A 13,201-nucleotide genomic window follows, 5' to 3' on the forward strand; every position below is an offset into this window, starting at 1 on the left:
AGTAACAATGAGCCTCCGAGTCCAAATACTAACAATGTATCCTCCAGTCCAAACAGTAACAATAAGCCTCCGAGTCCAACAGTAACATTGAAGTCCCCCCAGTCCAAACAATAACAATGAGCCCCCCAGTCCAAACAGTAACAATGAGCCCCCCAATCCAAACAGTAACAATGAGTCCCCCAATCCAAACAGTAACAATGAGCCCCCCAATCCAAACAGTAACAATGAGCCCCCCAGTCCAAACAGTAACAATGAATTCCCCCCAGTCCAAACAGTAACAATGAGCCCCCCAATCCAAACAGTAACAATGAGCCCCCCAATCCAAACAGTAACAATGGGCCCCCCAATCCAAACAGTAACAATGGGCCCCCCAATCCAAACAGTAACAATGAGCCCCCCAATCCAAACAGTAACAATGAGCCTGCCAGTCCAAGCAGTAACATTGAATTCCCCCCAGTCCAAAGAGTAACAATGAGCCCCCACAGTCCAAACAGTAACATTGAAGTCCCCCCAGTCCAAACAGTAAGAATGTGTGGCCGGTTCAACACACGAACATAGGAACAGGAGTAGGCCATTTAGATTCTCGAGCCTGTTGTGCCATTCAATGAGATCGTATCTGATCTGTGACCTAACTCCATAGCCCCATTTCCTTAATACCTTTGGTTAACAAAAATCTATCAATCTCAGATTCAAAATTAAAATGAACAATTGAGCTCGCATCAACTGCTGTTTGGGGAAGAGAGTTCCAATCTTCAACCACCCTTTGCATGTAGAAGTGTTTTCTAATTTCACTCCTGAATATCCTGGCTCTAATTTTTAGGCTATGTTCCCTTGTCCCAGACTCCCCAACAAACGGAAATAGTTTCTCTCTATCTACCTGATCAGTTCCCCTTAATATCTTGAAAACTTTGATCAAATTATCCTTTAATCTTCTAAATTCCAGGGAATACAACCCTAGTTTGTGTAATCTCACCTCGTAATTTAATCCTTGGAGTCCAGATGTCATTCTAGTACATCTATGCTGCACTCCCTCCAAGGCCAATATATCCTTCCTAAGGTGCGGTGCCCAGCACTGAACACAGTACTCCAGATGTAGTCTAACCAGGGCTTTGGATAGCTGTAGTATAACTTCTACCCCTTGTATTCTAGTCCTGTAGATATAAAGGCCAGCATTCCATTAGCCTTTTTGATTAATTTCTGTACCTGACATTACATTTTAATGATCTATGTACATGGACCCCTAAGTCGCTTTGGACCGCCATTGTTTTGAGCTTTTCATCATTTAGAAAGTACACTGATCTATCCTTTTTCGGTCCAAAGTGGATGACCTCACACTTGCCTACATTGAAATCCATTTGCTACAGTTTTGCCCATTCATTTAATCTATTACCGTCTCTCTCTAATTTTATGCTTCCATTTACACTGCTTACAATGCTGCCCATCTTTGTGTCATCGGCAAACTTGGATATGTGGCTCTCTATCCCATCAGTAAGTCGTTAATAAATACAGTGAATAGTTGAGGCCCCGACACAGATCCCTGTGGGACATAGGCTCCGCCCCCATTCCGCTTGCAGCCAGCATCGTAAGTGTACCTAGGCCACCCTAGGAATTCCACCAGCTCGCCACCTGCTAGGCTTGCAGGAGCAATATCTGTTGAGAACGGGCACGGGTCCCCTACTGGGCCTTAAGAAGGCCCCACAAATGCTGGAAGAAACACTTTTCAATCCCACATAGATTGATTGCCTTGAAAAGGCCGCCCCATTTTGCTCCCTGAGGAGTATTGTGTAAAAAAATTTCAACCACTTTTCTTTGGGCCTTCCCAGGCCTCGAGTGTTCCATGTCAAAGGGACACGGCGCAACTCCGACTTCTGCCAGCTCATGGGGGTGGGCATCTCTGTTGCGCCTTTACCACCCCCCCCCCCCAACAAGTTTGTAAAAGACCCCATCCCTGTGATTCGGGACGGGCTCAACAGCTGCACAAAGTGTCAGATAGGAAGATCCCTGCCTCCCCCCACCACCGTTCCCTTAAAAGTGACAGTGGAATTTCGAGCTCTCAGTGAATGATAAAACCTTTTGTTTTAATCTGCAGAAATGGACAAAAAACAATTAGGTTTTGCGTTGCTGTTCTTGTTAGTATGTTCCATGTTTTCGAGGTAATTTGATAGTTTTGTGTACTCTGATTCAGCTCACTAAACCTTCTTATATGAGATGTGGGAGTGACGAGGCAGGTCAAAGCAAATTACGGTTCTTTCTAAAACGTCATAATGATAAACTGAACGGGTTAAGTTGTGAGAACAGTTTGCATAGATTGGATTGTACTCCCTTGAGTATAGAAGATTAAGGGGTGATCTAATTGAAGTGTTTAAGAATGATTAAAGGATTTGATAGGCTAGATAGAGAGAAACTATTTTCTCTGGAGGGAGTCCAGAACAAGGGAGCATTACCCTAAAATTAGAGCTAGGCCGTTCTGGGGTGATGTCAGGAAACACTTCTTCACACAAAGTGCAGTGGGAATCTGGAACTCTCTTCCCCAAAAAGCTGTCACGGTGAGGGGTCAATTGACAATTTCAAAACTAAGATAGGTGGATTTTTGTTAGGTAAGGGTATTAAAGGTTACGAAACTAAGACAGGTAAATGGAGTTGAGATACAGATCAGCCATGAATGGCAGAACAGGCTCGAGGGGCTGAATGGCCCCCTCCTAGTTCCTATGTCTGATTTCTAGAAGACATTCTGATGGCAAGGCTCTAATCTAAAACATCACCACACAAACATGCTTGGAACTCTGTAAATGGCAATGGAAGTTCTCCTTTGGTTTTGGTCACTCACCAGCACTCTGTGTTTCCAGGAGTCTATTCATTTTCCGGTATGGTCCAGCCGGGATGTTGAGGTTTGCCATTGTGCTGTCAGGATTCATTGTTGTGTCTTTAAGCGTCTTCTCCCCCGTGGTGTTCAGATTGATCACCTCGTGCGGGGAGCTGGGGTGCACAGTCGGGTCGTTTTTGGCATCTGCATTCTTCTGGAGCCCATCCGGTGAAATCAGGCCCATGCCTTGCCCGAGGGAAGACTTGCACTGGATCGGTTCAATGTGGCAGTTGGCATGGTAGATGCTGTGAACAGATTCGGTGTTGCCAGGAGTGGCAGGCGCAGGAGAAGGAGGAGGAGGAGGAGGAGGAGGAAGAGGGTGCAGGTTGGGCAGAGGCGAGGGCAGCATGATTAGCCTGTTGGCGCCGTTGTGCGCAGAGTTGGTTTCCACGTCGCTGATCTCGGGGCTGGCGCGTGGCGCCCGCAGGCTTCCGTTGCTCACATGGTAGTGGTGGTGGTGGTGGTGGTGATGGATCAGGTGGTGGACAGACGCTGTCCGCTTCCGTTTCCGCCGCTTGCGGGGCTGCGCGCTCGGCCCGCTTTTGCTGGTGGGTTGGACCCCCCTCCTGGTTACGACTGCGTAGCAAACGCGCACAACCTCTCGCTTGGCCTTCCGCAGCATGTGGCCTATGTATTTCAAGAGTTCATCGTAGCAGCTCCCCGGTTCGGAGAAACTCGCCAGCGTGCTTGCATTGGACATGAAGCGAACTCGCTGCTCCTTCATCAGTTGGCTTTCACGCTGTTTGGTTTCAGAAAACTGGGTTGCTATGACAACTAGACATAAATTGATCATAAAAAATGACCCAACCTAAAAAGAAAAAAAATACAGGGAAGAAATAGTCAGAGATGAACACCATATTCAACGTACTCAAAACTGATCACTATAATTGATGTCATATATCCGTCACAAGTGGTGGGAGGGAACCTTGGAACGTACCGGACTGGAGACGAGTGGGAAGGGGAGGGATTAAGTAATAAATGCTTAAGGTTGGTCAGGGTGGGAACATAGGGTGAAGGACAATTAATTGCCTGAACTCAAGAAGTGTGGAAAAGCTTTTTCCCACCACTATTATTTAAAATAAGTAGCGCTCAGCAAGTATTATAAACAAAGGAGGTTTCTTCGGCATTGAGCTAGGGAAGCCTTTATTATTAAAAATACATACTGTGCGCTATCTATTTTAAACAATAGATGTTTCCCAGCTCACTGCTGTGGAAAACCTTGTGGAAATCCCACTCAGCCCGTCCCCGCTGGAATTAGAACACACTAATTAGCAGGTACGGTAGTGTAGTGGTTATGTTAATGGACTAGCACTCCAGAGGCTTGGATTAATAATTGTAAACAATTTTACAACACCAAGTTATAGTCCAGCAATTTTATTTTAAATTCACAAGCTTTCGGAGGCTTCCTCCTTCGTCAGGTGAACGATGTGCACATCGTTCACCTGACGAAGGAGGAAGCCTCCGAAAGCTTGTGAATTTAAAATAAAATTGCTGGACTATAACTTGGTGTTGTAAAATTGTTTACAATTGTCAACCCCAGTCCATCACCGGCATCTCCACATCATTGGATTAATAATCCAGAGAACATGAGTTCAGTTTGGCAGTTTGAGAATTTGAATTCAATCCAAAAAAAAATCTGGAAATAAAAAGCTGGTATAGTTAAAAGTTACCATGAAGCTGTTGGATTATCACAAAATCCCATCTTGTACCCTAATGTCCTTTAGGGAAAGAAATCTGCCGTTCTTACCCGGTCTGGCCTATATCTGACTCCAATCCCACACCAATGTTGTTGACTCTTAACTGCCCTTAGAGATGGCCCAGCAAGCCAATCAGTTGTATTACCAACTTCTCAGGGAAACTGGGGATAGACAATAAATGCTGGCCTCGCCAGTGACGCCCACATTCCAAGAATGAATTAAAAAACACTTTTATTTCAATACTTACTATGATGAGAAGGATGAAGTAGATGAAATTGTAAAAGGAGTGAGCGTCCATGACAAAATACATGATATCGACCCATCCCTCAAGGGTTATAACCTGAGAGAAAAGAAAATACTTCAGTCGGTCAAAGAGTTTGAAATAAAATCAGATAGACTTGGTTCTACTTCAGCAAGTCATTCCGTTCTTTAACGTCAATAAAATCAAGGCCTGATGATCACCATTGCTCAAATCTAGATGGTTCTAGACACCTTTTAGATTTAACGTGATTGACGTGCTCAACACAAGTCGTAAAACCACAGGCTTGCGCAAGCACCTTAATTACATAATTTATGCAAGAACATTAATTACATAATTTATGCAAGAACATTAATTACATGACTTAACAGCAGAACGAGGCAGCACCAAACAAATATTTCTGACGTAAGGAAAATGGAGAATTTTTATACTCATAAATGGTAATATTTATAATAACATGGTACTATATCTTTACACATTGAAATGAGTGCAGTTCCTTCCCCTATCAAAGCATTTATCAGATTGGTCCCACTGTTTGGGGGGCTCTTGAGCCATTGCTGCTGGTATTCAGTGATGTCAGTCAGCTTATGACAACTCTAAGTAGGAACGTTAGGAACAGGAGTAGGCCATTCAGCCCCTCTAGCCTGTTCCATCATTGTGGGCGGGGCTTCATTACCATGGAGCACCAAATGGGCACCTCGAGGTGGCCTGCTGGCTCCAGGCCACTACAATATTGGGCGACCAAGAGGGCGACCAGGCCGACATTAAGGTAGGACTAGGGGGAGAGGGGGGGCGCGCTGTTCATGGAAGGGGGGATCCCTGTGCGGCAGCGACCCACATTGTTTTTGTGAAGCCCCAAGGAGCAGCCCTATTCCTCCTGGCCCTATGAAAACAATTAAAAAGTTATCTTTGTACCTTTTTTACGGCTGGATCGCCAGGGGAAACTGGCCAGAGTGTCCATCCAGTTGTGTCCCAAGATGGCACTTGGGGTCCTATGTACATCATAAGACCCCAGTTTGTATGGTAATAGGGCTGACCACCTGAAGCAGGCGGGAACTGCGGCCACCCAATGGCGGATCCTTTTGAAGATGACGCCAGCTGGATCGGGAGCAGGAACGGTGCAGTAAGCTTTTCCCCACCATTTTAGGGGTGTTACCATCCCGTTTCGGCTAGTGAAAATCTCGCTCACAGGGGGCTATTGAGGTCTTCACCTGTTCATTAGTCTTGGACCCCCTTCTGCCTATCACCTTGTTGAAATAATTGAGCACCGTGATAGAATCCTGAGTTTTGTAGCAGTGAACCTTGATAGGAATTGTGGAAGAAATTGGTCATCCAATTGGGTAGGTTGTCAAGTCAAATTGAATCCTAAGCCCAAATGTCTGATTGCATGTTGTTTTTTTGTAAATGGGAGGGTCTCCACTCTCAGATCAAGATGTACAATGCTCTGAGTCTCTTCAGAGACACTCTCCAAAGACTCGCATATCAGAGTACTGTCGAGCCATGATCACATTACAGTGTGTGGGTGTCTTCTATTTTTGTTCTAATGCTTTTGTAATGAGCACCTATGTGTAATACCTGAAGACAAGGTACCCAGTAATTAAATTAAATTGCAAAACCGAGTGGAAGGATCAGCTAGTCGTAGCATTGTGCGCTATGACGTGATTGGCAGGATCCTTTAACTTCACTTTCTGGGGGGAGTCCAGAACAAGGGGACATAACCTTAAAATTAGAGCTCGGCCGTTCGGGGGTGATGTCAGGAAGCACTTCTTCACACAAAGGGCAGTGGAAATCTGGAACTGTCTCCCCCCCAAAAAATTGGTTGAGGCTGCGGGTCAATTGAAAATTTCAACACTGAGATTGATAGATTTTTTTTAGATAAGGGTATTAAAGGTTTCAGAACCAGGGCCAGTAGATGGAGTAAAGGTACAGGTGTCAGCCGTGGCTCTAGGGGTAGCACTCTCACTCTGAGTCAGGAGCTCATGGGTTCATATCCCACTCCAGACACTTGAGCAGAAAAGCTAGGCTGACAATCCAGTGCAGTACTGAGGGAGTGCTGCACTGTCAGGGGTGCTGTCTTTCGGATGAGATGTTAAACTGAGCCCCTATCTGCCCTCTCAGGTGGATGTAAAAGATCCCATGGCACTATTTCGAAGAAGAGCAGGGGAGTTCTTCCCAATGTCCTGGCCAATATTTATTCCTCAACCAACATCCCTAAAACAGATTATCTGGTCATTATTAGATTGCTGTTTGTGGGATCTTGCTGTGCGCAAATTGGCTGCCACATTTCCCACATTGCAATAATGACTACACTTCAAAAATTAAAGCACTTTGGGATGTCCTGAGGTCATGAAAGGCACTATATAAATGCAAGTCTTTCTTACTTTCTATAGAATCAGCCATGATCTAATTGAATGACGGAACAGGCTCGAGGGGCTGAATGGCCTACTCCTGTTCCTAATGTTCTTAGCTCAGTGTGACTGGCAGCACCGACAAACACGGGGCTCCCGCTTGTTGACGTGCGAATCTTTTTTAAAAATTGGAACCAGGAAGAGGATGGGAGGAAACGTCCGGAAAGATCTGAGAGCGAGGGAGGAGCGAAGCTCTGAACAAGGACAGATGTGCGCGAGAGTGAAGCCAGCTGAAGTAGAGAGTTAGACTGAGCGGCTGGGAAGAAAGTGAACAGCTGTCAGTCGGCAGGCAAGCAGGAGGTGGGGAGGGGCGGGGGGGTGGCGTGGATTAGGTTTTGTCTAACAGAGCTACAAAACAGTTGCAGCAGTGGCACGCGAAATCCGCAACACACTGTGCACGGACCACCGCAGTAAGCCCCACACGTCTGGTACAAAATAGTTCTGTTGCACGAATCAGGGATTATCTATTGCTCCTGAAATAACATATGGCGTTGGGGAGTGGCGGGGGGGAGAAAGGAAAAATGAGTCTCACTAGCATCTGGAACTATTTATTAGCATACCGCAGTGTGTCAATGATCATTTCAAATGATTCTTAGATCCACTGCATTTGTGCATTAATAGAAGGAAGAGTAAGGATAAGAGTATCATTTATTGGTTCGATTTTCTTTTTGCCGTCACCTGACAGAAATGGCGCACCTGGGCTGTTTATCGGACTGCACGCTGGCAGTCTAGAGGCACGTCCGCGCTCCGTGCCATTCCCCGCGCGCTCGTTTTAACAGGTGGAAGGTCGAGGGGGAGCATGCTCGCGATTTCCGGATATACACTCCTGAGGGGTGAGGCTCCACACCTGCATTCAGAAATCCTGCCCTATCCGACCCGCAAACTAGGCGACGCAGCTTTGTGGCGCTGACGCTTAAACTACCTGCATGCACCAAATTCCCTCGTGTGCTCTCTCGACAGGCTCATTAACCTGTTTGAAGTAAGCCAGTTCACACCATACCCAACGTGCCATTTCCTTTAAGAAAGGAGGCAAAAGGGAGATGTGTGAAAATTGGGAGTGAAAGAAATTGTGGCCCGTTAAGAAAATCGGGCGGGGCGTAGAACGGGCCGTCGATTCATTATCACCCGTTTTGTGCTGCCACCTCAAGCCTATTATCAGCCCCAGGGTCTTTAGGAGAGGAGCGAAGGAAACTGGAAAGAAGAAAAAGTGCACAAAAAATGCTGACGTCACACGGAGCATCTTAATATCCATTAGTACCGGGGAACTCCCCAGCAAAGTGAGCGATACAGACTGCAAACATTAGCCTATCATTAGCAACAAACAGAGGCATATTTCCAAGCAATGTGTTCCATTTCATTCTTCCTGCATGCGCAGGGTGTGTCTGCAAGGGGTTGGGGGGATGGGGGGTGCGGGGAGTCTGGCTACATAAGTAACATAACAAAAACTCCCTCATCACCACCCGTTAAAAGTCTCTGACTGATTAAGGTCAAATATGCATTCAGATCGCCAACTTCTGTAACACTAAGTGTGCTTTGAGAGATTATCTGCGCATGAACATTCCCACACGCATGGATTAACTCCCAGTCCAAGCATGCCAGCTTGCAAAGTTCTTTTAGGTTCAAGTGTTTATTTCAATTATTCCATTTAAACAAAGGAGAAAAAAAAAAGGATTAGTTCAGAACCGAGTCAAGAATCATGACCAAAGCCTGGAATGGAACTATAACAGAAAGCTTGGCCCAGCTTTCACCCCCCCTCAAGGCAAACGATCACACATAAAAATATTGTTCAACACCACAAGCCTTTTACCCAACATATTGGCTCCCTCAGGCAGTAATGAACAAGGCTTCAGCACACCAAGCTCTGATGTAAAACCAAGTGTCCAAAACGCATGCTTTTCAGGCTGTTGTTTTCATTGGGTTATTTTTACGAAAAGAAAATATAAGCCTCTTATCCTTTAATCCTCTTCAAGATAATTTGTTTACAGACTGGTTTTCCTCACTCCCACAGTATTCCAGGAAGGCTTTATTTTAGAAGGCGAGGGAATTTGGTAATTTTTTTGTGCCGTCTCTGAAAAGATGTTGAAGGCCCAGTCGCTCGACAACAATATTCAGGTTTGATGACAAACGTTAAAGCTGGAAGGCCAGAAATCTTTCCTCTTCTGTCATTTTTTGAGTGACGTAAAATAAGCTACCACATATTATTCAGTGGACCCAGGGTCACTCAGTTACCGAGCCAGCGTCAAACTCAACACATTCTCCATAGCAACTAGCGACAAAGATGTACTGTACAAATATTTTTTTCTTGTCACAGTTGAACCCTGGGATGCCGGGGCAAGTTGGCTTAAATTAAACTGTTCCTTTTAGCTGGTTGTCCTTACTGACACTGAAGAAACAGCAGGACTGATTTCAATGCAGAGGAGCTCTAGTTGGGCTCAGATTTAGTGGCCCTGCTTTCTGATTCGCATACTGTACATTCATACATGGAGTTTACAGCCATCGGTCACCCCGGTACTTCCCACCAGTCAGCTTTTGGTTTATTCAGCTTAAATGGTGATTAAAAAAATCCAAAAAAATAAGAATGATACAAAAATATCTCATTAGATCTCAATATTCCACTTATATCTGTCAGAAATTCATTATCAATCCGGAGATGAACTGGTATTAAGGAAAAGGCCCACTATTATTTAGAGAGTAACTGCAGTTCGTGGCTTTAGTGAGAAACTACTCAACTCAGGATCAAAGAGTGACTGAGAGTGAGTTGCAACTATCCAAGTTGGAGGCATTATCATACAATCTAGGCCATTTCCATTACATAGAAACATAGAAAATAGGAGCAGGAGGAGGCCATTCAGCCCTTCGAACCTGTTCCGCCATTCAATATGATCATGGCTGATCCTCTATCTCAATACCATATTCCCGCTCTCTCCCCATACCCCTTGATGCCTATTGTGTCCAGAAATCTATCCAGCTCCATCTTAAATATATTCAGTGACTTGGCCTCCACAGCCTTCTGTGGTAGACAATTCCACAGGTTCACCACCCTCTGAGTGAAGACATTTCTCCTCACCTCAGTCCTAAATGTCCTATCCCATATCCAGAGACTGAGACACCTCGTTCCGGACCCCCCAGCCAGGGGAAACATCCTCCCTGCATCCAGTCTGTCTAGCCCTGTCAGAATTTTATATGTTTCAATGAGATCCCCTCTCATTCTTCTAAACTCGAGTGAATACAGGCCAAGTCGACCCAAACTCTCCTCATACGACATTTAAATAATACTCTGCCTTTCTGTTTTTCCTTCCGAAGTGGATAACTTCACATTTATCCACATTATACTGCATCTGCCATGTATTTGCCCACTCACTCAACTTGTCTAAATCGCCTTGAAGCCTCTGTGCATCCTCCTCACATCTCACGATCCTACCTAGTTTTGTGTCATCAGCAAACTTGGAAATATTACATTTGGTTCCCTCATCTAAATCATTGATATATATTATGAATAGCTGGGGCCCAAGCACTGATCCCTGCGGTACCCCACTAGTCACTGCCTGCCACCCTGAAAAAGACCCATTTATTCCCACTATCTGTTTCCTGTCTGTTAACCAATTTTCAATCCATGCCAGTATATTACCAATTCCATGTGCTCTCATCTGGGACTTTATCAAAGGCTTTCTGAAAATCCAAATAAACCACATCCACTGGTTCTTCCTTATCTATCCTACCAGTTACATCCTCAAAAACTCCAGTAGGCTTGTCAAACATGATTTCCCTTTCATAAATCCATGTTGGCTTTGTCTAATCCTGTTGAAATTTTCTAAGTGTGCTGTTATCACATCCTTTATAATAGACTCTGAGTATTTTCCCCACTACTGATGTTAGGCTAACCGGTCTGTGGTTCCCTGTTTTCTCTTTCCCTCCATTACTCAAGGCAAAATAGTTTAACTCATATCCTGAGAACTTGCAGTCTACAGTGATGTTCAGATGAATAAATTAAGATGCATTGCATACTGATAGACTGAGCATTGGGTGTCAAGGGGCAAAGTTTCTGTTATTTTGCTCCAAAATTACTTACTGAAAAAATTAAAGCTCACTGATTCCACTCTCTAAAGGCTACTACAAATGGATAGCACTCACTGACGATTATTGTCTTCTGATGCCAACATTGAAGACAATTGTCCTCAATAACTGAAGACTATTGCCCTCTATAACTGAAGACTATTGTCCTCAATTACTGAAGACTATTGTCCTCAATTACTGAAGATTATTGTCCCTAGTGTCAACTAATGAACAATAGCACTCTCTTGCAAATGCAAAGGACAGCTTCATATTTACTATTTGCGGCCATCGGTATTCTAAAATTAGATACCTCCATTAACAAGTATCAAGTCTAATTTGAATTTAATATAATTTGGGAAATAAATTAGAACAACAATAAGGAAAATATGGGGTCAGCCGTGGCTCAGTGGTAGCACCCTCGCATCTGAGTCAGAAGGTTATGGGTTCAAGCTCCACTCTAGGGACTTCAGCACAAAAATTTTGGCTGGCACTCCAGTGCAGCACTGAGGGATTGCTGCACTGTCGGAGGTGCCATCTTTCAGATGAGACGTCAAACTGAATCCTCTCAGGTGGATGTAAAAGATCCCAGTGTCTTGGCCAATATTTATCCCTCAACCAACCTCCCTAAAACAGATTATCTGGTCATTATTAGATTGCTTTTTGTGGGATCTTGCTGTGCGCAAATTGGCTGCCACGTTTCCTGCATTACAACAGTGACTACACTTCAAAAGTACTTCATTGGCTGTAAAGCACTTTGGGGCGTCCTGAGATCGTGAAAGGTGCTATAGAAATGCGAGTCTTTCTTTTCTTTTTTAAATGGAAACCCTCTGCAATTAGTCTGGGCGAAACGGCTGCTCCTGGCCTTTATGAGAACTGGGGAAATGCAGCCTCTTAGTCTCCTTTGCTGTAAAAGTCGCAGCCCAAGGAAGGGAGAAACACTCAACCTACCTGAAATATTGCTATCCATGCATATCCGATGTTATCGAAGTTGATGGCTCCTTTGAATGGGTTGTGATCAGCAGGCTGGCACTGGGTGTAGTACTGATTCCAGTTTACACAGCTGACGTTGTCTGTGGTGTTACTCAGTAACAGGTAGTAATTCGTATCGTCCAAGGTACATTCCACGTCATTCACTCGTCTTTGGGGGACACTGCGACAGTACCGCATTCCATTATCCTTCAGGAGGGAACATATGAAGGGGTTTTCATCATCATTTTCTGTGTGATAATATCGATCCAACTCTTGAGAGGCAGGTCTGCAAAAAAAAGGGGGAAAAGCAGCAGAATTAGAGAGATAGAAGCTTGGCACCAGGGTGGGAAAAATGGTCTCAGGAAGTCCCAGGATGTGATCTAAAACAATAAGCCAGATAGCTGGACGACTGGTCTTTTCCGGTTCCTATCATCTTGTGTGCTTATAGTTTATGACTTGTGATTGAGGTTTGCAAACTGGGGATGAGAACGAATGTCCACTTTCCATTAATTACCCTCAAGTTAATATAAAACACATCAGGAGTAAGCAGCCAGTTTTAAAAAAGGAAATATTATCCCAACAAAAACAAGAACACGTTTTAGTAGATTTCTCCCCCATGCAATGTATGGAATTATTGCAGTGCTTCACCACAAGGACATGACAGGTCTTCTTCTTCCTGCAGTGCTGCTGACTCAATGGGGAACTGTTCCATTACAAGTTCAAAAGCCTGGACAAAATTATCTAACAGAAACACTTCAAAGGAACCTTGTTCTGAATTTGCGATAAGGGAGCACTCCTGATAATACGGGGATGTGACAGGCCATCACTCAACAGGAACAATCTGCACCGCCAAAACAACACAGGAGCTTTGGTTCTGAATCAGTTAATTCAGCCTGGGGTTAATGATCGCTCTTCCAGTGGCCAGGGAGCGGTTAGAATGTGGAACTTGCTA

The 13,201-nt window shown here is 44.6% G+C and overlaps 1 protein-coding gene across 1 annotated transcript in view; it reads right to left on the bottom strand.

Annotated features, from left to right (window-relative positions):
• The window catches only part of cacna1g (calcium channel, voltage-dependent, T type, alpha 1G subunit), a 369,805-nt gene that overhangs the window by 276,458 nt on the left and 80,146 nt on the right, over positions 1-13,201 (bottom strand). Inside the window, exons 6-8 of the mRNA XM_068004449.1 lie at positions 12,229-12,535; positions 4,808-4,900; positions 2,828-3,671 (exon numbers count right to left, since the gene is read on the bottom strand). Of these exons, the coding sequence (XP_067860550.1) occupies positions 2,828-3,671; positions 4,808-4,900; positions 12,229-12,535 (1,244 nt within the window). The remainder of the gene's footprint in view (positions 1-2,827; positions 3,672-4,807; positions 4,901-12,228; positions 12,536-13,201) is intronic.

Source organism: Heptranchias perlo, chromosome 23, assembly GCF_035084215.1.
Source record: "Heptranchias perlo isolate sHepPer1 chromosome 23, sHepPer1.hap1, whole genome shotgun sequence".
Lineage (NCBI taxonomy): Eukaryota > Metazoa > Chordata > Chondrichthyes > Hexanchiformes > Hexanchidae > Heptranchias > Heptranchias perlo.